The 27,183-nt window shown below is 36.4% G+C and overlaps 1 protein-coding gene across 10 annotated transcripts in view; it reads right to left on the bottom strand.

The window, feature by feature from the left end:
- PPP1R9A (protein phosphatase 1 regulatory subunit 9A) overlaps window positions 1-27,183 on the bottom strand; it is a 295,263-nt gene that overhangs the window by 48,123 nt on the left and 219,957 nt on the right. For all 10 annotated transcript variants that reach the window (XM_028162275.2, XM_028162277.2, XM_007195740.3 and 7 more), the window contains 4 exons: window positions 13,487-13,540; window positions 10,585-10,814; window positions 8,987-9,083; window positions 8,110-8,281 (listed from right to left, as the gene is read on the bottom strand). In XM_028162275.2, coding sequence (XP_028018076.2) covers window positions 8,110-8,281; window positions 8,987-9,083; window positions 10,585-10,814; window positions 13,487-13,540 — 553 coding nt within the window. The remainder of the gene's footprint in view (window positions 1-8,109; window positions 8,282-8,986; window positions 9,084-10,584; window positions 10,815-13,486; window positions 13,541-27,183) is intronic.

Below are 27,183 nucleotides of genomic sequence, written 5' to 3'. Positions count from 1 at the left end.
GGTAGCTTGTAAAAAATTATGTTTTTTGGGGCTTCCCTGGTGGTGCAGTGGTTAAGAATCCACCTGCCAATGCAGGGGACACGGGTTCGAGCCCTGGTACGGGAACATCCCACATGCCGTGGAACAACTAGGCCCATGAGCCACAACTACTGAGCCTGCACTCTAGAGCCCGCAAGCCACAACTACTGAGCCCGTGTGCCACAACTACTGAAGCCTGCGCGCCTAGAGCCCGTGCTCCACAACAAGAGGAGCCACCACAATGAGAAGCCCGTGTACCGCAACAAAGAGTAGCCCCTGCTCACCGCAACTAGAGAAAGCCCACATGCAGCAACAAAGACCCAATGCAGCCAAGAATAAATAAATAAATTTATTAAAAAAAAAACATTTAGTGGTGAAACGTTAAAAATATTCTTAATTTTAAAGGAAATTCTTGATTTTAACATTTGACCACTAAATATGATGATTGATAGAGACTTTTGTTAGCCTCACATAACAAGTTAAGAAAGTTCCTATGTATTTCTAGCTTAATAAACTTTTTACCATGAATAACTGTTCAACTTTATTTAGTGTTTGTCTTCATCTAATAAAATGATTATATACATTTTTCCTCTAGTTAATGTGTGAATTATATGAGTTTTAAAATGTTGAACCAACTTTGTGTTTCTTACATAGACACAGTTGGTCATGATAATATATATGTAGACTTTAAAATACATTTCTGGATTCAACATTTACCTTTGTGAACAAGTACTTTTTTTTTTAAATAAAGAGAAGTCTGGCCAGCCAGTGGGCGTTCACTCTGCTCATCTGAGAGTAGAGGAGGAACTCTATTCCAGAACACAATCATGTTAGTTTAAACCTCGGAAACCTGTATTAACCCCATATCCATCCTAACTGTTAAATATACAGATCTATACTACATTAGCTACACAGAAAACCATACTCAAGGCGTTTGCCAGGGAGTATAACTTCTAACTTATTGACAATTTATATTTATTAAAAGCTCACAAAGAACTACAACACTTGTATAAAAAGAATGTTTTCTTGTTTTTTTGTTTTTAAGAAAAAACAAATCCCCAACGCTTTGAGGATTTTTACCAACTCTTTACTCGGTAATGCAGGTCATGCTCCAATTATGGAAGATATTTTTTTATGCTTAGTTGCAGTAAGGACTCATTCCCAAACAAAACAAGTCATGACTTCACATGGCACCAATAAATGGATTTTTTTTAATAAAAGGAAGACTGGCAATAAAGCTTGCCCATTCAATTTCAAATATTGGTTATAAGGTATAGCCACTGATATTCTTTCATGTTTAGAAATTCTTTGTCATTATTCAAAATATGTTTTTAATCATGCTAATAAACTTGTTTACAAACAAACAAACCCCCCACAACAGTTGAATGGGGACATCTTAATGAATAGTCAATCCATCCTCTCCAGCAAATATTCTGAATTTTATCTGTAGGTATCCACACAAAGAATAAAGTTAATATAGGAAAAAATAAATAAGAAAAGAAATTCCCACTTGATTAATCCAAAAGAAGGCAAGAAAGCAGATAAAAAGAACAAAGAAAGATTTTTTGTTAGATTAGAAACAAATAGTAAGATGTTAGATTTAAACTCAATATATCAGTAAATAAATTAAATAGCAACTTTCTAAATACATCTTAAAGATTGAGAAAATTTTTTAAAAGCAAGATTGAGACTGTAATAGAAATAAACAACTAACCGTTGCTTATAAAAGACATGGAAAATTTGCAGTAAAAGAATGGAAAAAGATACTACACAAACACTTACTAAAAGAAAGCTGATACAGCTCTTCAAATCTCAAACAAAATCGATAACAAGGTGAATTACTAGAAATAAAGAGGGACATTTCCTAATGATCAGCGGTCTATCCACCAAGAAGATATAACACTTCTAAATTGTATGTATCCATTAACATCACCTCAAACACATAAAGCAAAAACCTACATAACCAAAAGAAGAAACAGATAAATCTACAATTATAGTGTTATTTTTTGATGCATCTCCCTCAGTAACACATTCTAGAAGTTTTGAATATGGTTAACAAATTTGACCTGACATACATGACAGAGCACCTGAGCACCAACCTAGGTCAACAGAGAGCTAAGTACCATCATTTCTTATACATCCTCTCCTCTCAGTAGTTTATATTGCTTTTACTGAACACTACATTGTATATTTATGTGATGCCATTAGTCCACACTGAGGTTCACTGTGTGAAAATGCCCTAATACAATCATCAGTGGATCTACTGTAAGGATGTTATCAATATTAATATCACTGCTCCAAATCATGCATTATTTGTACCAATAGTTATACTTCTCTTGAGCAGATGGTTTGTTTTAATCTTATGAACACTGTGAAGAATGTAATGGACCAGGGTTTCCATCTCCTTCTGATGACTAGAAAGTTTACGGCCAAATTAGAGACTTAGCTTCAAAAATAATATAAATATGGTATATACACTTGTAGCATCATATCTGGTTCTACTCTGTCCTCATCCTCATTGTTCTCCTTTATCTTGCCAGTTTCAATTCACTCTATCCTGTCATATAAAGGTGTCGCTCCAAGTTATTTCTAGACAGTGCATGAATGAATGAAATATAAGAATTTAAAAACACACAGGTGGTGAAAAAGGCAGATACCCTTAATGGCAGTTGTTTACTTCCCCTTGCTCTTCCTGATAAAGACTTTATTTAAATACGAGTAAATTACAAAAAAACGATTCAATTCAGAAAAATCAGATTCAGTGCAAACCAATAAGCTAACAACTGGGTCACAATAAGCAAATACCATACGATAGGGCCTACTGACCAAAGAATTGGCTGGCCTGAATATCTAAGCAGGCTCAGAGTTCTACTGATATGTCCACAAATCCCAGGTTTGGGACCACGCTTACTGGGTTCAGGATTCAAATGTGGACTACTATCTTAGAGATCTACTTTTAAGAAATCTGGGGCCTGGGACTTCCCTGGTGGTGCAGTGGTTAAGAATCTGCCTGCCAATGCAGGGGACACGGGTTCGAGCCCTGGTCCGGGAAGATCCCACGTGCTGCGGAGCAACTAGGCCCGTGTGCCACAACTACCAAGCCTGCGCTCTAGAGCCCGCGAGCCACAACTACTGAACTGTGTGCCACAACTACTGAAGACCTTGCGCCTAGAGCCTGTGCTCTGCAATGAGAGAAGCCACCGCAATGAGAAGCCCACGCACCACAACGAAGAGTAGCCCCCACTCACCACAACTAGAGAAAGCCCGTGTGCAGCAACGAAGACCCAACGCAGCCAAAATAAATAAATAAATAAATAAAAATTTAAAAAAAAAAAAGAAAAAAAAGAAACCTGGGGTCTTATTGCAACAGCTGAACCATTTTGTGGAAAAAGAGTAAGGGAAAGGAGAAACAGCAAGAAGATATTATTTTCATTATCATTATGCTCCTTTCTCTAGGATATTCTTAAATTACCTAAAAAGTAGCTACGAAATATTTTTATTTTTGAAGATATCGGGATTGGGACTTTCCTGGTGGTCCTGTGGTAAAGAATCCACCTTCTAATGCAGGGGACTCGGGTTCAATGCCTGGTCAGGGAACTAAGATCCCACATGCCGTGGGGCAACTAAGCCCATGCGCCACAGCTACTGAGCTTGCGTGTCTCAACTAGAGAGCCTGCATGCCGCAAACTACAGAACCCAAGCACCCTGGAGCCTGCACACCACAACTAGAGAAAAGAAAACCCGCACACTGCAACTAGAGAGAAGCCCGCGAGCCACAACGAAAGATCCTGCATGCCGTAACTAAGACCCGATGCAGCCAAAAATAAATAAATAAATAAATAATAAACAAATCTTAAAAAAAAAAATATCAGAATTGACTAATTCCAGCCACAATTTATTATGAAAGTCTAGACTTTCCTATAATCCTCTATCTTGCAGTTTAAGTCTTTTTCTTTTTGCGCAGTTCTCATCAGAGTTAAGAAATAGTAAGTAACTAAAGGAACTAAGGATAAAATGCTTTATATATAATCTTCCATGTTCATACTTTGGAGAAGATAACTTGCAGTGTTATCTAATCAGTGCCCCACTGGCTGAGTAGATGGGTGTGAAATAAAAGAAGCATTTGGTAGTAATGCCCAAACTTCAAAGGGATCCTTGAATTACACTTACAAACCTAACAGTGACCCAGTTCCTGTTATGCCTCAAAACTATTAATGGTATTGCTTTGGATTTCCTGACTTCTTATGATTTCAGCCTTTTCCGGGGGCAAAGAGTTCCTATCAGTTGTCTAGGAGAAGCAGCAGACTCCAGAAAACCAGTAGCGCTCAGTTGAGTAGTTAAGAAAATCGGCTGTGGAGCTGGATGAGTCCAGCTCCTGGTTCTGCCTCTTGCTCATTGAGTGACCTTGGACAGATGGTTTAATTTCTCCATCTGCAGTTTCCTGATCTGTAAAATGGGATGACAGCAATACTACTTCTTAGGGTTGTTGTGAGGATTAAATGAATTGCTGTAACTTAAAACACTGCCTGGCCTGTAGAAACACTACATCAGTTCCCAGGAATAATTTTTTTAAGTGAAGTATGGTTGATTTACAATATTGTGTTAAAGTATTGTTTGTTATCACTATTGCTGACTTTGAAAATATTATCTTTTTCCATTAAAAGAGTTTTTAATTTCTGAGAAAAAACAAAACTGTTAATGGGTCACAATGCTTACAGAATTAAGTATAAGCTCTTCTTCTGGCATCCAAAGACTACTTTTACTCCAAGAATACCTTATGACACACTTTTAACATAAGGTCCCACTTTTAACTTAAGGTCTATGAATCAGGAAAAAAATTATTCTAATTTTATTCACTTTTTTCTCTTCTTCAAACTCCCTCTCATCTCTTAAAGTGTTTATATCATCTATTTGTTCTATACCAAACCCTTCACCTGCCTCAGGAAGAGCATGGTATTTAAATCAGTTTTTTAGAGAAGTTTATCAAACTACGACTACAACCCTTCTTCCTACCAAGATCTCTCTAACATGCCTGTTTTCTGCTCTGTTTCTAATCCTGACTTGAATATCTAAGTGGCCACAGACATTTCTAGTCACCTCGGGGCCTTTGGATACGAGGTGGAGAACTCTTATACAGACCAGCATTACTCAGACACTAAGAAATTATAAATATGAAACACGGCAGTGGGACAAAACTGTCATTTTTCACATCCTGGAACACATGTAAACTAATATCTGACCAGCATACTGGTGTAAACTAGAAGGGATTTAGAGTTTGTTTCATCTCTTGGTGAAAAAAAATTGTTATATTTGCTTTATGGATTTTAAGAAAAAAGTATCAGAATGTGTTAAATAATATATTTGTATATATAATCTGCCAACATTTTTTTTTTTTTTTTTTTGGCATGCGGCGTGGCTTGTGGGATCTTAGTTTCCCGACCAGGGATTGAACCCGGGGCCCTCAGCAGTGAGAGCGTAGAGTCCTAACCACTGGACCTCCAAGGAATTCCCAATCTGTCAACATTTTAATGAGATACTTGAGTAGGCTTAGTTTATAGAAAGAAGCATACATATGATGTTTGGATATAAATTTAACTGTGGCAAATTTTTGCATGGTTTGAAAAACAGTTTTATCACTCTAAAAATGTACAATAATTTAATATCGAGAGTCACATAATTAATCCATCCCCAATTGGGACTCTCGTTCCTAGAAGAACATGGTTCTTGTGATGAAGCAGCTGCTTACATGCTCTTCCTTTCCTCCTCTTACCTTTCTGCCTCCTTCACTCTCTCCTTCCTTTTCTTTCACATTTCATTCTAACATAGCTTTTCACTGACCTATAATTGATAATCCTTTTGCTTCACTGAGCTGCCTCAGACCCAAAAAGATGCTAAACCACTCATCCTATCAATAAAACACTCCAGTGCTTGGAAAACAAATCAGAACTGGACAGTCCACAGGAGGTGGGGAGGTAAAGCACTGCACCTCAAGGGCGCAGACTAGCAGAACTGACTTCAACCGCTGTACCCATCCTGTTGCAAAAAGGTGTGTGTTGTGGGGGAGGGTGATCATTAAATACCAAATGGCCTGTGTTTGGTCCACTGCTTTACTTCCTTTTCTGAACCTCTAGGACTTCAGCGTTCCCTAGCAACAGAAGCAAAGGATCAATTTAGAAAAGTGCTTTCCAGAGCATTCCTATCTAGCTACTGACCAAGCCATTTTAGTTTATGTGATCAAGCAATTGAAATTCAAGGAGATTTATCACTGACTGTCCTCGGCAGCAAAACTGGAAGAGTACCACTTGATATGTATGCTACTAATGTCTGAGATGACCGATTCTACCTCTACTGCACAAGCATGGATTGGTTTCAGGAAGAATTAGTAGTCTCTGCATCTCACCGTGAACCGACAGTGTTGCTAGGGAAACTGATAATTATGTGGCAAAATGGAGGGTGTAGAATAGAAGAAAAAGGGTTCAGAAGAAATGTAAGGTTTTGATCCAAATCAGCATGTTTATAGTATAGTTTGTTGATCTTCTATAGTCATATAATTTAATAAATACCATTAATTATATGTTTGACGAGATACAGATTTCTGAACTAAAAGAAATGAACAGAAATAAATTAGACTCTGGAAAGCTACTGGTTACTGATCATACTTTGTGTATGGCATAGCAGGAATATATATTTATTATAAACTATGATGAACTTGAAGAATTAAAATATTCAAAAAGGTGGAAAAAACACATTGATTTGAGTTGACTTTTTTAAGAAAACAATCTTATCGAGTTCCAGATATAAAAATTGTAACTCCATGAAAGCTCTAATAAAATTTCTTTTTTCCACCTCAAACACCCTTTAGGGTGCTGCCATTTTGATATTATACATAGTAAAAAACCAAGGCAGAGAAGTTGAATGACCTTCCTAAAGTCATACACCTCTTCAGTTAGTGGTAATGTTGGTGCTAAATACTCTTCTTTAACTGCCTGGGAGGCATTATTTACAGATTATGTCTTAGTAAGGGAAAACACAGCAAAAGGATATAAACTTAGTGAACAGATGCAAATCTCTAAATACCACTTTAATTTTAAATGAAAATTTCCAATACTTTTCACTTTCAACGGCTAAGAGTTAAGTTCTGAAAGTTAATGATATGATATAAACACTTGTTTATCAGGAAAATCTCACTGGAGACATTTTAATATGTGCGAAAGAGCATCAAAGAATTAAACAGCTCATTAGTGATCACAGTTTTACTGCGTGTCAAACCACTGCCTGTGAGTTGTCAGTCCCTTCACGACAATGCTGCCACATGACATTCTTTTGTTTTCACTTTTTCTAAGGTCTACTAGGTACCTATTCTAAAAGATGAAATAAAAAGTTTTATGTCCGCCTATGCATTTATCGTTATAAATTCTTATACATTCTCTAATTTATAAATACACTATACGTATTAAAACATTCATACACATTCTTATACACACAGTCTATGCACGGGCGTGTGTGATGGAAGCAAATAAGTGATTTATTTATGGTTGGTGTATGAAAGAAGACAGCCATTCACCATACAAAATGCTTCCCGTGTTCTGGTCTGATTTGGTCTCTGACAGGAAAGAATGAGACGTATACACAGGACATCGCGGTAGAAGCAGAAAACTACACAGAACTTCTTAACTCAGTGAATTCCAAGTGCTAGAAGTCAGCCTTCTGATGTTATGAAAAAGATCTTCTTTCTAGGGACTTAAAAATCACTCATTTTAAGCCTTACTCATTAATACTTAAGTCGTGTAACTCACCCTATATGGGACGAGCTATCAATTTAAGGCAGTTTATTAAGCTTATCAAATTTTATGGTGGTTTAAAAATAATACCTGACTTGTCCGAGTTGGAATTTTGTTATTTCTTTACATCAAAGATTTATTTTTGATAAGACGAGAGAAAAATGATAAGTTCCTATTCTGATAGGCCCTTTCTTCTTTCCCACAGCAGGAAGGCTTTTTCAACTTTTAAATCTCTGAGTTAAAAAAATAAGAATGCAAGGCCAAATTTTACAGTCATTAGAAACATTTTTTACGGTTAGGTTAAACAAACCTTGACTTAGGCCATCTTGACAAGATGTCTGCTTGACATCCAAGTTCTCCAAGGTATCTCCTTTAGAGACCTCACTAAGAGATGTTCTTCTCTCAAAGATGTTGTTGTTATTGTTAACTTGAGTCCCATTTTGCTTCAGTAGCCTGAACACCTCAGCTTCCAAATCTCTAATCTAAGAGAGAAAAAAAATATCCATTCATGAAACCCTAAATCAGCACTTCTCTCCAAGCACTAGGCAAAACTACCCTATTATTCTTTTTTTTAAAATTTTATTAAAATATAGTTGATTTACAATGTTGTGTTTAATTTCTACTGTATAGCAAAGTGACTCAGTTATACATATATATATTCTTTTCAAATTCTTTTCCATTATGGTTTATCACAGGATATTGAACATAGTTCCCTGTGCTATATGGTAAGACCTTGCTGTTCATCCAACCTATATGTAATAGTTTGCTTCTGCTAACCCCAAACCCCCAGTCCTTCCCTCCTCAACCCTCCCGCCCCTTTGGCAACCACAAGTCTGTTCTCTATGTCTGTAAGTCTGTTTTCGTTTCATAGGTATGTTCATTTGTGTTGTATTTTAGATTCCACATGTAAGTGATATCATATGGTATTTGTCTTTCTCTTTCTGACTTACTTCACTTAGTGTGATAATCTCTATTATTTCATTTCTTTTTAATGGCTGAGTAATAGTCCATTGTATACATGTACCACATCTTCTTTATCCACTCATCTGTCAATGGACATTTAGGTTGTTTCCATATCTTGGCTATTGTAAATAGTGCTGCTATGAACATGGGGGTGCATGTATCTTTTCAAATTATAGTTTTGTCTGGCTACCCTATTACTCAGTGGCTTTGAGCATGTAACTCACCCGTACTTGCAGGCCTTGAACTTCCACAAGATGAGCTTTTTCCAAATCTTCTATTTTCTTTCTTTCTGCTTCCTGTCTTTTGATGAAATCAAGTTCTCTTAAGAAGAAAATAATAGATCTCATTGCATCAAACACTCAATAAATGAGGAAACGTAAAAATTCTTATCAGAAGCAATGACCTGCACAGTGAAATAAATAACTAGACAGCTGTTTAAATAAACAAAACTCAATCACAGAGAAAAGGTATCTAGTAATGAAAGTAAATAAAATGTTTTAATGGATTACAAAGTAAAGAAAAATGCTTTGATTCTGCTTACTAAGATTTTCATCTGTAGCTCCTGACTCTAGAGCACCCGTTCACATTTAGATAGAAGTTACTGAACTAATGACCCACGTTGGATAATTTAGTGGAGATAATTACATGTCGAGTAGATATAATTCCACATTTATAAAGTCATTTACCTAGTAAACTGATGGAACTGGATGGTAAGAGTTTTAAAAAGATAATTATAATAAGATTGCTTCCTATAAATGACAGTAGAGGGGTTGTTGGGTCAGAAACACTGAGGGGGAGCTGTCACTACATATCTGAGGATAATATGGGGAGAAGGAGAAATACCTCCATTTTGAGAGTCTGGAATGCAATATGCAAATTTGGTAGAATTTATTATAAAATTATTACATGAAATAGAGTTAGGTATATTTTTGGCGAAAAGAGTTAAAATAGTGATGTACTGAATTCATGGTCATAAGAACAATTCCCCCCTTTTCAATACACTTTTTATAGCAATACCTTTTAAACATTAAAAACATTATTTCCATGATAGGAAATAACAGTTATGGTGACTCTTACATACATGCTTAGCTTTTAAGGCTTGACATAGAAGACCAGAAGAGATACTGGTGCTACTTTCTATTATTCTAGCTAGCCAGAAGTAACTGTTGAAAAAAATCCGTAAAAATCTCCCTGGTCAGTCTCCCTGAAATTACACCAAGATTCAACAGATGGAAGCAAAGCAGCATTAGCTCAGAAATAGCGGTTGAAATTTAAAAGCAGAGTGTGGTGATGGTCTCTTACTGCAGTGAACCAAGGCCCTTGTGATTCTCTCAACAGCTAAAAGAAGGAAACTGGCAGGGTAGGAGGTCTTGCTAGTCAATATTTACACTATCTGTAGTGGGAAAATTCTGAAGTTAACTGATTCTTAGACATAGAAGGCGCCTCATCAAGGCCCCAGTTGCTGCTTTGTACGTACTTTATCCAATAGTCATTGTGCATGACTTCAGCTGGGCTTCTTGCTTCTAAATCACAGATGTTTCAAAAGGATAGAGGTTCAAATGGTTTAACAGTTACTATTAATGATTAACAACAACAACACAACAGGAGGTTGCCAAAAAGTTATAGAAGAAAAAATATAATCGCATATGAAAAATGATGCAAGAGATTTCTAAAACTTAATGTCTATTTATGCATTAACTATGCTCCTTAGGGGCATGACTCTGAGGTCACCTTTTGTTTTCTACTAGATATTATGAAATTACTGGATATAAACCTTCTTTAGACGCACACAACTATTCTTTAGTCATTAGAAGCTGCTTACTTTTGTTGAAAATCCTTGATCAGTTTCTTTGCCTTGTTGTACTTCTTTTCCAAGGCCTGATACTGGCTTTGAGTCTCTTTGAGGTGCTCGTTCACCGTGTGGCATAACGTTTGAGCCTCAATCCAGTAGCTCTCCAACTTCAACATTCTTTCTTTATTCTCTTCTATATTCTGCTGGAGTTGGGTTTTTTCTAGTTCCCACCTCACTTTCTCATTTTCTGCTGCTTGCAGCTGGACAAAGCAAATGTCAAAGCAAGCATTATCTGGGTCCTTCTGTAGCAAAAATCCCTCACATTTTTATAGTGTATTTTAAATTCCATTGTTACATATACTCAAATCATCAAACACACTGAGATGAGAAGAGCAAGTACTATTTTCATTATTACATAGATTATAAAATGGAAGCCTTGAAAAGTGAAAATGTTTGTCCAAGGTCACACATCTGATAAATGACAAAACATGGATCTGATTCCAACTCCCATGATCTTTCCATCACACTATGTGGTGTATGAAATTCTCTGAGCAGGAAAAAGTGTTTTAGAGTTTGATTCTATCCAATGAACTTCAACACGTTTTCTTTTAGAGTTTTTCTTTTTTTTTTTTTTAACATATAATTATAAATAAAAAGTTAACTAAAAAGGGAGTAGGGAGAGGCAAGCTGGGAAGGAGAGAGGGGCAGAAGCACACAGTATGGCCTAATGGGTAAGAGGGGGACCGTGGAGTCATGCAGTTTAGATTTGAATTCCAGGCTCTGCCATTATTGGCCTTTAAAGCTTGGACAAGTAACTGAAGTCCTCTAAGACTAAATTATGTTATCTTTAATTGGAACTGTGATATAACACATCAGCACGCTTGGAACAGCTCCTTGGGCATAATAATCTGATAAAAGTGATTTTTACTTTGTTTCTATCCCTTTTGATGATATTATCACATCCTTTATTTAAAGTGACATGAACATAGTTTGTAGCTCATTATTTTGCTGACATTGTTCTTAGTTTCTAGAGCCTAATAAATCCCGATTTGAATAAAAGTATAAAAGACAGTGTGAGTAAAAATATAAATGATTGCTGAATTAATTTAAATCTCTCTGATGGGACAGAAAGGCAGGTTCTTGTGGTTTCTGCTTTCAGGGAAGCTTAGGAACAGATAACACACCGGTCCAAATCACGAATTTCTGCAGAAATTCAAGACTGATCTCTCAGGTAAGGTTAGCTGGTTAGGTAACCAGCTAACCTTTAAACGAGTGCTTCATCTACTTCACATGCCTCTGTTAAAGTTCAAAAGTATGCAGTCATTACAAACTAACAATTTTCAAAATCTAAAACATTCCAAAATCATTCGGAAAGTGGAAATATATGTTTTTATGTATATTTTAAACTAAACACATTGGCAAAACAGGTTACAAAGTAAAAAGTCAAAAACATTTCAAAATTAGGAGTTCTATTATCAACTTGGATATAAAGAGTCACAGTAAAACAAGCTGATCTATGGCTATCATATGCCAATATAATATTGAGAAAAATATAAAATACTAATTTATAGAATTTTCTAGATTAAATATCTAACACATAAGCTTTGTTAAAGCACTTGCAATCCCAGGTGAATCTTTTTCCCTGATTGTACCTAACAACGAAAAAAAAATCTTCTATTCTTCCATTCTATGACAAGAAACATGGCAATTTAAAACAGGAGTGGGTATTTGCTGCATCTTTTATTAAGCAATGTTTCGTGTTCGAGTTGTTTATTTACCAACCGCTACTAATTTAAAACTTATTATTCACAGAGCTTGGTTGAAACCATGAATGATGTATAGACATGTTTTGACTAAAGAGCTGCAGAGTTATTAGCTAAAAATACCATTTAACCAAAATAGCCTTGCTAATTCATCTCCATTTAAAACACATGGAAAAACCAAAACAAGTGTATCTAATGTTTACAGGGAAACGGATTGTTAGTAGGGTGAGAGCAATTATGTCTTAATTTTTAAAAGACCATAAAAAATAAAGATTATTGTGTTTTTAAAGTAACTCAAAAGATATTTTTAAATCTTGGAAATTATGTACATGATAAAACTAAACACTGTTCAAGAAACTTACAAGTACCTTATAATTTACCAATTAAAAATGCCCCTTTAAATTATGTATTATTTCACATATAAACTAAAAATAAATACTCCTTTTATCAAGACCTGTATTTCCCCACAAATTTAAATAACATGAACTAAACTTGTCTAAAGATTTCTGGTAGCACCTGGCACCTAAAATAAATTAGTCACATATTAATTAAATTTCATAATATTTAATTACTAGAAATTGGAAGTTTTCTCTATGAAAGATAAGTAATAATGTGCTATGTTAAAATACATTATTTCTGATGAATAAGCTAAAAATAAATAATTAAACATTTAAGATAAGATAAAGAGATATAGTATAACGGCTTGTGCTTAAGGAATTAGTGGTCAAAATGTAATTTGGCTGCTTGAACTATTATAAACATTTACTTTTTTTAAATTTAATTAATTTATTTTTTTAAACAGCAGGTTCTTACTAGTTATCTATTTTATACATATTAGTGTATATATGTCAATCCCAATCTCCCAACTCATCACACCACCACATAAACATTTACTTTCTGAGGAAAGCTCAGAGGAAACGGGCCACATATGTGCAAATATGTAAATATGTAATTTAAAAATACTGTGCTATTTTCACTGAGGGGTATGGCGGTGCTGACCCCCTAAGAGTATGCACTGCCAAGTTTTTCCGCTAATAGTAGAAATGAATCTCTCACATTTGTATTCTTTCAAATGCACAGAAACAAATTCCTTTAGTCCTCGGGTTGAATTTATTCATAGCATCTGAAGTTTAAAAAGTACAATTCAAACATCATGTATTGGTGCTTACCTTGGTCTTCAATTTTTGAATCTCTGCTTCTGTAACTGCATGTTTGATTTGCAACTGAAAATGGAAAAGAAAGAAAAGATCTGAACTAAGTGTATCTATATTTTTAAACCTTCAGCAGCTAGCAGAATACCTTACTATATAGCTGAAGGCCTAGAAAAGTGCTGCAATGCAGCAGGTTGTAAATTAAAATGTCTAGTGTGTAAAATGACTCTCTAGGTGCGAACTAATTAAACATGGGGTTTATGGCCCACACTCCCTAACATCAGATTAGGTTACGAATTTAATTGCTCAGGGATCAAAGAGAAGGAAACACATTTTCTTGCCCTCTTTGCAGCTCTTCCTTTATGATCTGAGTGTCAAGGAATTGTTTCCTTGCAGTCTTGTGGATTGAACAAGCCTCGGCAGGCAAGTCGGCCAGTGGCCGCGGGAAGCTTCAATTCCAAATCTGGAAGAAAGATGGCGCTCTGGTTCCGTGAGTCGCACGCATTTTAGGCTTAGCAGCTCTTTTACAGCTCAGGCTGCTGCAAAGCTGGAGAAGAGGATGATGCAGTTCCGCGGCGAAATCTGTAATTTTTTTTTTTTTAATTGCAGGAAAAGTACAGATCTAGATTTCTGTCCTTTAAAAGATCTACTCCTATTGAGGACCTAGACCCCCCCCCCGAAAAAGCTTCAGCTACAGTTTATTCTCCTGAGAGCCACCATTTAGATTTGTTTTGCTTCTCCCCTCCCCTCCCCCCCCCCCCACTTTTTCTTCATAGGGAAGAAAAACGAAGGAAACGTTCATTCCTTAAGGGATAAATAAATACACCAAAATTTACGGAAAACTATTTATGGGTTGAAAATCACTTTTCTAAAATCCTTGGGGCGTTTTTGGAATTCTGAGTTCTTTCCATTTCAGAAACGTAGTAAAATGCATTTTTCCATAAATTGCTTATTGCCCACAGCAGGGGCCGTGGAGGCACTCTGTAATCAAACACATGAATATGTTTGCCACAAAACATGTGAATATTCTCACTAAGGGAGGTACCTAAAGACTCTAAGACTGTAGCATCCTGTCAGTTTTGGTAAGATTTACCACCCAAGTGAGTGTGCCACAAAATTATTTTAAAAAACTGTCTCAGAGCATTTTGAATTTAGGATTGTACAGAGGGACTGTACACTTCCCATATTACTGTAATCAAATAAGTCTAAGGTTTTCTTATCAGAAAAACGGCTAATGAAAAGACAGAAATGCGAACCTTTGGCGATCACACCACCTCATAAACCTCAGCTCTCTCTCTGGCTTGTAATCTGCACTTCCTTGGTTTTCACCTGGCCAGCAGGGGCGTATGGGAAGGATGACGAGGGAAAGAAGTTAGAATCAAGGACAGGGTTCGTTCAACACCCTTAGATGCTGATGAATAAAAGCCCAGAAACTGAGAGGCCCCACGCTGCCTGCAAAGTGCCCCCTCCGTGATGCTTTCAGGTTTCCTGTTAGGCTTAAAGCTCTGCGGGCTGTGCAGCTACAGCTCGGGTCCCGCTCCTGCTCCTGAGGGGCGATCTTGAAACTTTCAAATTTGATTCTGCCCCACTCACTGATGTTACTCTCCTGCTTTCAGACCTGGTCACTCTTGCCTCTTCGGCTCTTGCTCCTTTCACCCTCACTGTTCCCAGGGGCTTCTGTGCTCTAACAGTCTCTATAGAGAGGAAGTACTCTTTGTTAGCAGTGTCTAGCATAGAATAAGTCCCCTATAAAGTTAGCCAAGACTAAGAAAGAATGGTTTGAAGCACTCGAATATGATTACCCTAACTCCACTTCTCAGTTAAAGGTGCTTAAATGCTGTAAAACGTTGCACCTGAAACAAAAGCCTTCTGGTTCTAAGCTGAAGAGGAGCAAGAAATCGAAAAGGCAGACTTTTTGATGAACACTGCAGCTACGAGCAAGTGCCATATCCTAGTTTCTCAGTGGTTAACTCCCTGTAGGATAATATATTGCAATCCAACTTGTTGGGACTTTGGATTTTCTTTGTTCAAATCGCCATGTTCTCTAGCAAGCTACTTCTCTGGGCCCCGGTTTCCCATACGAAAAATGAGAGGGCTAGGTGGGAAGAACCCCAAGGCCCCTGCAAGTACTCCAGGTGTGACATTTACGAAATGAAGGGCCTGGAGATGGTTGTCAAGGTTGCAGAGTCTAGGAATTCTCGTCCCAAGCCAGCATTTTCACTCCTAGGAATGCATACACTAGACTAATCAATCCACTGATGTGTGGGACAAACCGAGGTGAAACTGCGAAGCAGCCAAGTTGATTTTCAGTCATCCTACCCCTCCCATCTCAGCGAAACAGATAACAGAAGAGAGCTGAACTCATAAGCGGTGAGGTGAGAACACTGATAAAAGCTTGAAGTGTTACTCAGTATAGCCCAATCCTTTAGCTACAGGAAAGCAGAATGAGGTCTGTAAATTCAGACATTATTCAGAAGACGGACAAAAGTTTTAGTGTGAGGTTTCCCCCAGTACTCATAAGGCTGAAAATTATAGATATGTGATTATTTTAATCCTGCATGCACATTAAGAGAATTTCTACAAATCCATCACTATTAACAGGAAAAGCATTAAAAATAAACTAATCTAACGCTTTCATTTTATATAGGAAGAAACTGTGTTTCAGTAGTTTAAGTTGCAGAGCTAGTAAGTGTCAAAGCCAGGTTTTACAAATTCCATTCCACAGTCCTCTCCTCTAATACTAAGTTTCTTACATTCGTAGGACCCTTTCCCTCTTTCATCGTCTCCTTCCTCACTGCAAATGAATCTGTAAGGGAGGCAGGACAGGCACTGTTACCCTCGCTGTTCAGACAGGGAAAGAGGCTCAGAGAAGTTACACGGCTTCTTCAAGTTCCCAGCAGGAGCAGGTGGTGGAGTGGGAATTATCCCAGGTCTGACTCCACCTACCTCTGTTCCTCCCTGCCTTATGCCCCTCATCTGAACCAGCTTTGGAATACAGTTTTCATTTGATCATCACAGAAACCCTGAGGCATATGTGATCACTGTGACCTCCCAGATGAGAAAGTAGGACTCCACCTGGAAACCATGGATCACTTCTGGTAGGCTGAGTGTTCTGACACTACATACAACATGTGCTCAGTCAGCTGCTGTTATTAGTCATGGAACTTAGAAGGAAATCTCTCCCTCATTATTCAACCAGCACTTACGGAGTGAGACTACGTGCCAGGTGCTGTGCTAGTCGTTGAGGATACACGAAAGTGACATAGAACCTACCTTCGAACCACTTACTACAGGGAAATGAATATATACCACCTCCTGAGAGAAGTTCCCAGATGCCTCCGACAAAACTTGGAGAGAAACTTCAGGTGACCTGCGGCTTTGGCCTACGTGTCGTATCTCCAACTATGGACCCTGCCTCCCAGGCAAATGGGCATGATGGGCCTGGGATACCTCCATTTCATGAACAAGAGGAAATTGCTGTTGAAAGAGGTGAAGTGACTTGACAAAAGAAGCACAGTGCGTACAAAGTTGAGTTTTCTTATCCTAGAGCAGTTCTCCTTCCACGTTTAATAGCCTTTCCGAAGTACAGATGTAAGGGTTCGCAGACAACCCCCGAGACTGGTCAGGCTGGCTGCAGGGAGCAGGGTCTACAGGACCGATTAATAGAAACAGAGCCTGAAATACCTGTTGGACCTTTTGGGCTTCAGAGAATCTAGGTTTGGTGAAAAGACTTGGGAAGGGAGGATACAAATAAAAAGAAAAGGTGAAGGACTGCAGGTCAGTGTCTCTCAACTTATAAGACCGATCTCTTTCATCTCTTCTGTCATCTTGAACATGAATGGCATCAATATCCACCCCAGGATTACAGCACAAATAAACACACACACTCCTATGGAGAACAGTAGCTCTCATATAACATTCTGCAGGTGTACCCGCTGTATTTATTTTCTGTTTATTTCTTTCAAAAATATGAATACAGAACATGTACTCACATCACTGAATCAATATAATCCAAATATAACTGCACTAGAAATAGAAACATCCTTACACATAAACATTGTAAAACTGAACTTCTGCACTCTTTACTTACCCTGTGAAAGCATGAAAAACATTTTTCTTTAAAAAGAAAAAATGTTATCTTTGCAGGAAAGATTTTAAGAGCGCTCTAGTACTAGAGATTTTACAGGTAAGAGCGACATTCTCTTTTTTTACTTTACAAGGGCAAAATAATAACTGATATTTGCATACAACTTTATGAAGTGGTTTCAGCATTGGAATCAGAATTTTTACAATGATCTCTGTGATAATTTGATTGCAGTCTGTCTTACCCATGACGGTGTAAGTTCCACAAAAGAAGAAATAAGTGCTGGTTTTGCCTATACTTTGGTGCTGTTAAAATGAAGCTATGCCATATTGCTTTATAATTTCCGCTCAAAGGTTTATATATGGTACCTATCTTTATATTAACAAAAGTGTTTGTCTCAGGAAACAGATTATGCAAAACTAGCTGAAATCAGCTGACTGAATGATACCATAACCTAATGTGAATGGCAACACTAACTGCAGTATATGCAGCACAGGGTCACTCTCTAAGGAGGTGCTCATAAACTGGTTATTGATGGTGAAGGTGCTGGATGTAGGTGACAGCCTGTAATTACAGCTACTCTTTAAATCAGTATCTGTTTCTTGTTAAGTACGTAACATTTTTTTACCTTCTCTACATATTAATGGAAAGTTCCATAAAGATTACTATCTAATGCATTAATAACTTCTTCTAGATTACTTTTCATAGATTCTCTATGACTTAAGTAAGCAAAATAACACAATTTTTACGCTCCATATTTTTTCCTCAAGACAAATGCAGAACTGTTTTTACTGGGAGCTAATATCTATGGCTCCCGAGAAGGAATGGTGGAGGGGAAGCACTGCACAGTCCACTGAAACGGCACCTGGCCAGCAGTTTCCGATTCAGCCTCTTCCTACTTCCCACTAAATTTCCAGTGAAATCACATTACAAAAGAAAAACTCACAACCAAATTGACACTGAAACTAGAAACAACTGTTACTAGAATATGAAGGAGTCATGAAGTTGAATTAAGAAAAATCTATCCAAGCTTCACTCCAAAGACAGGGAGATGCTTTGTGTCTCTCTCACTGATTGCTTGAGATACCAAGTCTATCCAGTGAGGAAGATGGGCAACCTCTACAGTCCTTCCCAGGAGCTGTCCTCCAACCAGGTTCTCTAACTCTCCACCTTCCATATTCATTCAGAATGCAACTGCTAGATGAGGAAAAGAATGCGGGAAGGGTGGCTGATAGTGGCACATTGCCTACTTTCACCTGCAGACCCCAAAGTGCAGCGATACAGACAGGAGCAGTCACAGTAAGTGCTTTGATAGCAAGGAATAACTTTTTTTTCCCTTTAACTTCAAGAACTGAGTGGCGAGATTTGGATATCCCACCTTAGTACAGAGAACTGCTTTAGATGATAGGTTGCCAGAAAATAGCAACCAGGCTGGAAACTAGGCACATAGATATGTCCTCCTGATGTAGGTCTAGAAATGGGATTTGTAATTTTTAAAAGTGGATAATTGCTGCTTGAATACAAAAAGAGGTTTTTGCCTCATTTCAAGATAAATAAATGAGAAAAAGGCAAAACTGAGCCTATTACTTCAGATCAAGGAAAAGAGAGTATCAACTTGAAAATTCAAATAAGTAAACCTGTGAAAATTATGTATCCCATAAATAAAAAGACATTTTAAAGTAACTCTATGGAACACCAGGACGAAGAGAAAGTGAAGAAGCATGTGGAATGAGTGGAGAGTAAGGAAACTAAAAATGTAATTAAGAGAATTAAGTCATTTTAGAGGTGCTAAAGAGCATACCTGAACTTGAAGTTAAAAGCATATTTAATGCTACAGAAAACTGAATCATTGACATGAGAGGACACATTTGAGAACAATCTCAGAAACAGAAAAAAAACAGAAAAGAAACATAAAAAAGATAATACTGAAGACAGGGTTTCTAGAAAAGAAACAGAAACTGAAAAAAATTTAAAAATGAAGAAAATATTCATAGACTAAAATGAAAACATAACACAAACATAAAACAAGGAAAGCAGATTGGAAGAAAAAATGAATGAAAGGAGGCCTACTTCAAGAAACTGTAAAGATGATGTGGCACATATATACAGTGGAATATTACTCAGCCATAAAAAGAAACAAAATTGAGTAATTTGTAGTGACATGGATGGACCTAGAGTCTGTCATACAGAGTGAAGTAAGTCAGAAAGAGAAAAACAAATACCATATGCTAATGCATATATATGGAATCTAAAAGAAAAAAAAAAAGACTCTGAAGAACCTAGGGGCAGGACAGGAATACAGATGCAGATGTAGAGAACAGATTGAGGACACGGGGAGCAGGAAGGGTAAGCTGGGATGAAGTGAGAGAGTGGCATGGACATACATACACTACCAAATGTAAAATAGATAGCTAGTGGGAAGCAGCCGCACAGCACAGGGAGATCAGCTCAGTGCTCTGTGACCACCTAGAGGGGTGGGATAGGGAGGGTGGGAGGGAGACACAAGAGGGAGGGGATATGGGGATATACGTATACATATAGCTGACTCACTTTGTTATACAGCAGAAACTAACAGAACATTGTAAAGCAATTATACTCCAATAAAGTTGTTTAAAAAAAAAAAAGAAATTGTGATAAAAAATTTAAAGTACAAGGTTAAAGTAATACAAGTATCCAAATATCTGTTGTCATTAGACTTTTCCTTTACAGTATGCAATGCTAGTTCAAAACAATGAAGCTCGCCCTACAACATTTTCAGGGGAAAAGGTTGTGAATCAAAGTATTATACCCTGTTAATTATCATTCCTGTGTCACGATAATTAGAATTAGAGGAGAGGAGAGGTAGATAAGCATATGCTATGGCTATCATTTTGTTAAATGGTAAAGACATAGCTGCTGACCTGCTTTCTATATTGCTGGGAGAAAATATCCTAAGACTGAGTCAAAGTTACTCAAGGGTAATCTCTAGAAGAATAGAATAAAAATGTATAACTTTTAAGCAGCAGATGAAAATTTGATGTATCTAATGGCAAGTAGGTAAAAAGATCAAAACAAAACAAGAAGCATGGAAACTAATATATGAAATAAAGTGGTAGATGTAAGTTCTAATATTAAAATGATTAAAGTAAATATAAATGGGGTAAACTCACCAATTAACTGACAAAGACTCCTAGAGTAGTATAAAAGTAAGATTTAGGAATAGGCTTACTGAAGGAAACACAATTGTGCGAAAGGATACAGAATGGCTGAAAACAAAGAGATGGAAGAAATAGATACTTTGAAGCAGATATGAAGCAAAAGAAAGCCAGTGTTGAATTTTTACTATCAGACAAAATAGAATTTGGAGTAAAATGCATCATTAGAAACAAGGGAGATGTTACAATAAATCGAAAAGCTGTAGTAATCCTGAACATATAGGCAGCTAACAACAAAGATTTAAAATGTATAAAACTACAATTGCTAGAATTATAGGAAGAAAGAAACAACTGTAGCTGGTAATTTTAACATATGCTTTTCAGAATTAGTACATCAAGCCAACAAAATCTAAGCCACACTGCAGAGAAGATGTGTGTGTTTGTATTATTAATCTTATCCATATAAATTTAACTTATATAAATTTCATACCCAAGCACAGAATATGTGTGCTTTTTGCATACATGAGGAATATTTAAATACAACTATTTATGAATTAAGTTACAGAAGATGTCTTGAAAATTCTAAATAGCTACCATATGGAATATGTTTTCTGAATAGTGTGATAAAATTAGAACCCAATAACAAAAGGATAGCAAAATAAAGTTGATATGTGTGGAGAGTAAAATATGCCACTACATAATTCTTGTGTTAAAGAGGAAATTGCAAAAGAAATTACATCTAAATGGCAGTGGCATTCTAAATTTAAAAAAAAATTGTGACATGTAGCTAAAGCAATATTCAGGAAAAAATTATAGCTTTAAATACACTTATCAGACTGTAAGGGTTATCAAAAGAAAATGTACCAAGTACAACTGATTAATGCCAAAAAATAAAAAAGGAGGAAAAATAAAGATATTGGTAGGAAATAATAAGTATTTTTTAATTTAAAAAGAAATGTAAAGCTAACATGACAGACAAATTCTAGAAAAAAACACTGAGAAAAAACTGAAAGTACTCAAATAAAGAAAAGAATAAAAAAAGTAACTAGTTATAGATACTAAAGATTTCAGTATTTTAAAGCTATATTATAAAAATATAAGTTAATAAATATGAATGCCTAGAGGAAATATATGAATTTCTTGAGAAATACAAAATACCAAAATTGGCCCAAGAAAAACTTGAAAACTTGAAAAGACTAATAGCTATTATAAAAAAGTATTTCAAATCTTCCTCCACAAAGGCACAGATGGTTTTACAGCTGAGTAATAACAAACTTTCAGGGAACAGAAATTGAGATCTTATGCAAGTCATTAAGTGTCTCCTATAAAAGTCATTTCAGAAAATAGAAAAACAGAGAAGACTTCTTAACTTATATTGGAGCTAATATAACCTTTGTGGCAGCTTTTGATTAATCCACTCTAGTTAAGATTTTCTTAGGTGACGTTTATATAATAGAGGGGACTATAAAATTTGAGAGAGGGTCAGAAAAAAAGGCTTGAATTAAACAGATACATTCCATAAACTTGGATTAAAAGAGTCAATGTGATAAAAATGCCAGTTTTCTGCAAGTTGATTTACTATCTTAATGTAATTACAGTAAGAAAATGCAAGGAAGTTTTTTCAAGGGAGTTAAAGTGATTCAAGTGTTTTCTTGAATAAGTTGAAAAGTAACGAAATTTCTGAAGAAAAGAGTTAGATGGATCTGATCTATTCCATCAATGTTTTATATATATTCTAACAGTACGGCACCAAAAATTAATGAGAAAGTGGAACACAATATGAAGACCAAAAGCAGTCCAGAGTGTAAAGGCACAAATACTGTAGATAATAACGCTGGGCCTCCAACCAGAAGGAAATGGGTAAATGAGCATTTAATAAAAGTGCTAGCCCCCTTGTCAGCTATTTGGGAAAATTAAATTCGGGAGCTGTCTTGTTTATACAACAAATTCTAGTATATGCTTGATACCATTCATTCACCAAATATTTAACCACTAACTGTATGCCAAGAACCGTGCAAAGACTGTGGGTACAGTATTCAGCAAAAACAGAGGAGCTTAGAGTCTAGTAGCAAGATACATAATGGGCAAAAAGTAGAAATGACTGAGAGAATGTTAGTCTAATTTGCTTTGCCCAAACAGTGTAACATACACTTTTGCTTGAAATAATGTAATTAAGAGAACTCTCTGTAATATGAGACTTTCTACAGACTCCAACACAAAATGACTCTCCACCTCCACCCCAGGTTTTGTGTATAATCTTGTGAAAAATATCTAACACTGTACGGTATTTGGGCGTGTATGTTAATCACATAAAGAAATTTCAAACTGTGGTAGTGGCAGTGTACAAGATACAAATCCTGTGACAGAGGGCCACACAGTTGATACTGAGTAGCAATCTCCTGAAGAAATAAATATATTCATATGTTAAATATAAAATAAAAGAGAATAAAAGGATTAGAAGTGAAATGATGTAGTATTTGTCTGTTCTAGAGGTGGTGACAAACCTCCAATTCTTAAAAGCCAAAATTAAAACTACAGATTTGGTTACCCTGGCTAAAACTAAATCAGCCACGCTATATAGAATGGGTCCAGATCATGGAGCACCCTACGCCAACGTCAGCAGCCATTTTCTGTAAAAGTCCAAACAGCAAAGAATTTAGGATTTGGAGGCCATATGGTCTCTGTACAACTACTCAGCTTTACTGTTGTAGAATAAAAGCAACCACAAACAATAAATAAATGCATATCCATGGCTGTGTTTGAATAAAGCTTTATTTACAAAAAAAGGCAGCAGGCCCAATTTGGCCAATAGGCCATAGTTTGCCAACCCCTGGTCCAGATCACGCAGCTGTCTGCACTCTGGAGTCAACTTCAAACAATATTTATGGAGCACTGAGTCCTTGGCTCAATTCAGAAAATGGAGGCTATAACCTTCCATATACTATTTCTGCTTTTTAGGTTCCTTAGCTTCCATTAAAAAAATGTGTACCCTATTTCCAGGTCAATTATCTAACAAAGAGTAGGGGTCATACCTACCTGGCAACACGGAAGAGCTATATAATAGGCTTTTGCCAGGGTACACAACCTTGTCCTCACTGCCTCAAAGTTGGATTGAGAGTTACAACATTCAAGGAAGATTTTTTTCTTTTTTTAGATTCCACATATAAGTGAAACCACATGGTATTATTCTTTTCTTTTCTTTTTTTGATTGGAACAAGAATTTATTTGAACAGATTTATCAGAGGCTCACCAAAATCACAGCAGCATTGACCACAACTGCAACCACAAACACAAAACAAACAAACAAAAATATAATACTTCAGAAGACCCTTGGAATTCCATGGGCAGCTATCAAGGACATTTGTGAATGATCACAGCTTTTTATTCCTCTATTTCTTTCATTAGATGTATGTCAGAAGATGGGAAGGTGAGTGGACAATAACAAAGAGACAGACTAAATTGAGAGTGTTATATTAATTAGCGCAAAATATGTGAGGATTTCCCAAAGTGTAGCAAGAACGAGATGAGGAAAACAATACAAGCTACAATCAGTAAAATCAGGAATATAAGCAAGGCAGGGGCATCTGCTGAATATGACTGAGTCCTCTTAGATTTCATAGAAGGTCCTAGGGTCTTTTTTTTTTTTTTTTTTTTATACAGCAGGTTCTTATTAGTTACCTGTTTTATACATATTAGTGTATATATGTCAATCCCAATCTCCCAGTTCATCCCACCACCACCCCCCCTTTTCCCACTTGGTGTCCATACATTTGTTCTCTACATCTGTGTCTCTATTTCTGCCTTGAAAACCGATTCATCTGTACCATTTTTCTAGATTCCACATATATGCATTAATATACGATACTTGTTTTTCTTTTTCTGACTTACTTCACTCTGTATGACAGTCTCTAGGTCCATCCACGTCTCTACAAACGACCCAATTCCATTCCTTTTTATGGCTGAGTAATATTCCATTGTACATATGTACCACATCTTCTTTATCCATTTGTCTGTCGATGGGCATTTAGGTTGCTTCCATGACCTGGCTATTGTAAATGGTGCTGCGATGAACACTAGGGTGCATGTGTCTTTTTAAATTATGGTTTTCTCTGGGTATATGCCCAGTAGTGGGATTGCTGGGTCATATGGTAGTTCTATTTTTAGTTTTTTAAGGAACCTCCATACTGTTCTTCATAGTGGCTGTATCAATATACATTCCCACCAACAGTGCAAGAGGGTTCCCTTTTCTCCACACCCTCTCCAGCATTTGTTGTTTGTAGATTTTCTGATGATGTCCGTTCTAACTGGCGTGAGGTGATACCTCATTGTAGTTTTGATTTGCATTTCTCTAATAGTTAGTGATGTTGAGCAGCTTTTCATGTGCTTCTTGGCCATCTGTATGTCTTCCTTGGAGAAATGTCTATTTAGGTCCTCTGCCCATTTTTTGATTGGGTTGTTTGTTTTCTTGTTATTGAGCTGTATAAGCTGTTTATATATTTTGGAGATTAATCCTTTGCCCGTTGATTCATTTGCAAATATTTTCTCCCATTCTGAGGGTTGTCTTTTCATCTTGTTTATAGTTTCCTTTGCTGTGCAAAAGCTTTTAAGTTTCATTAGGTCCCATTTGTTTATTTTTGTTTTTATTTCCACTACTCTAGGAGGTGGGTCAAAAAGGATCTTGCTGTGATTTATGTCAAAGAGTGTTCTTCCTATGTTTTCATCTAAGAGTTTTATAGTGTTTGGTCTTACATTTAGGTTTTCAATCCATTTTGAGTTTATTTTTGTGTATGGTGTTAGGGAGTGTTCTAATTTCATTCTTTTACATGTAGCTGTCCAGTTTTCCCAGCAACGCTTATTGAAGAGACTGCCTTTTCTCAAGGAAGATTTCTTAAAGAACAAACAGTTCATCTACTCTTCAGATAATATGTATTATTGGGCCAAATCAGAGCCGAAGAGAAATAGATTATACCACTTCCTCCCACTCAGTCACTTCCTGCAGAACTTTCTTTTTCTGCATTTTTCTTTGGTTTGAAGATATCAGTTAATCTAGAAAGACTTTATAAGAAATGGTCCTAAGATAGGCATTGCTACTTCTACTATAAGAGAATTCTAATCATTATATAATAGTGTACTTCACTGTCACTGGGACGTTGGTATCTGATTTAGAACTAGGAATAGTCATAAATCATCTGAAAAACCTATGTATTTTGCCTCAAGGACTCTGTGAACTATATAAATGGAAATGGTTCAACCTGACTAATAACAATATGTGGAAGAGAAATGGGCACTCGAAACCACTGGGTGACATAAATAAATTTCTATATTACCAAGAAAAGCCATTCTGGTGGCAACTTGGCATTAAGTACAAGTCCCCAAAATAGTCATATTCTTTGATCTAATAATTCCACTGTAAGAAATTATCCTAAGGATAATTTATTGCAATATTTATTGCAACATTACTTTTAATGATTTAAAAAGACCTGGAAACAAAAGATATGTTCCAAAACAAAGAATTAAGTAAATTATATAAGATCCATAAGATGAAACAGTAAATAAGCATCATTTATGGAAAAATATTTGATGACATGGGAAAACTCTAATAGTACACTTTTAAGTATCAAGAGCAGGAATTTAACACAGTATACATCCTACAATCCCAAATACCACAATACTGGGATTAGGAATGAGTTTTTGGCATTTATACAAATCTGTATTTTCTAAAACTCTATAATGAACATAAGTTGTTTTATTTAATAAAAACTTACATTTGAAAAGTACATTCACTTTGACACCGGTCTCACAACTATAAATTTGTCATAGGGAATTAAAAAGGTAAGTCAATGTACTAGATGTATTAGGTAAAAAATGAGAACATATAAAATTGACCTGTTTATAATACATCAAAATTAGAAATTATAATAAATTTATAAATTATAAATCTACAATTATATTCCTTGTCTTTCATGAATAGGAGAATATATTTTCCAAGTGGTCAAGTCCCTAAGAGACTCGCAACCAGAAAACAATGGTTTTCAAGTCTCAGTGCTTCAGGGTTATTGTGGGGAGGCTGTAAATAATGACATACTTATCTCCAACAACGGAGGATGTTCCACAAAGCAATGAAGAATAAAATGCTTGTGGACCCTTTCATCACTGTTTCTGTTTTACAAGTTAGGGTTCTGAGAAGTTAATTTGGAAGAAGAGTTTTTGTGGTTATCTGCATTCGCCCCCTCAAGATCCATTCCTGGCCCTTTTCTGACAGCTCCTGCCTCAGGAGGCTAATCTCTTCAGATTTCAAGACTGAATCTCCCAGGCTCCGCTGCCTGGGTTAGGCTGATGGAAGGCATCAACAAGCGGACAGAAGGGTCTTGGTATATACCTTACCCCCAGGATGTAGTTTTTAGCAGTGGTTGCATCTTACAAAGCTGCAGGTGTTGAATGGCCCTCCTTCAAAAAACGGTAATCTCTTTCCCTCTTTACCCATTAAGCCAAAAGAT

Source organism: Balaenoptera acutorostrata, chromosome 7 (assembly GCF_949987535.1).
Source record: "Balaenoptera acutorostrata chromosome 7, mBalAcu1.1, whole genome shotgun sequence".
Lineage (NCBI taxonomy): Eukaryota > Metazoa > Chordata > Mammalia > Artiodactyla > Balaenopteridae > Balaenoptera > Balaenoptera acutorostrata.
Note: the sequence above shows the minus strand (reverse complement) of the source record. Positions and strands in the feature narration are given on the sequence as shown.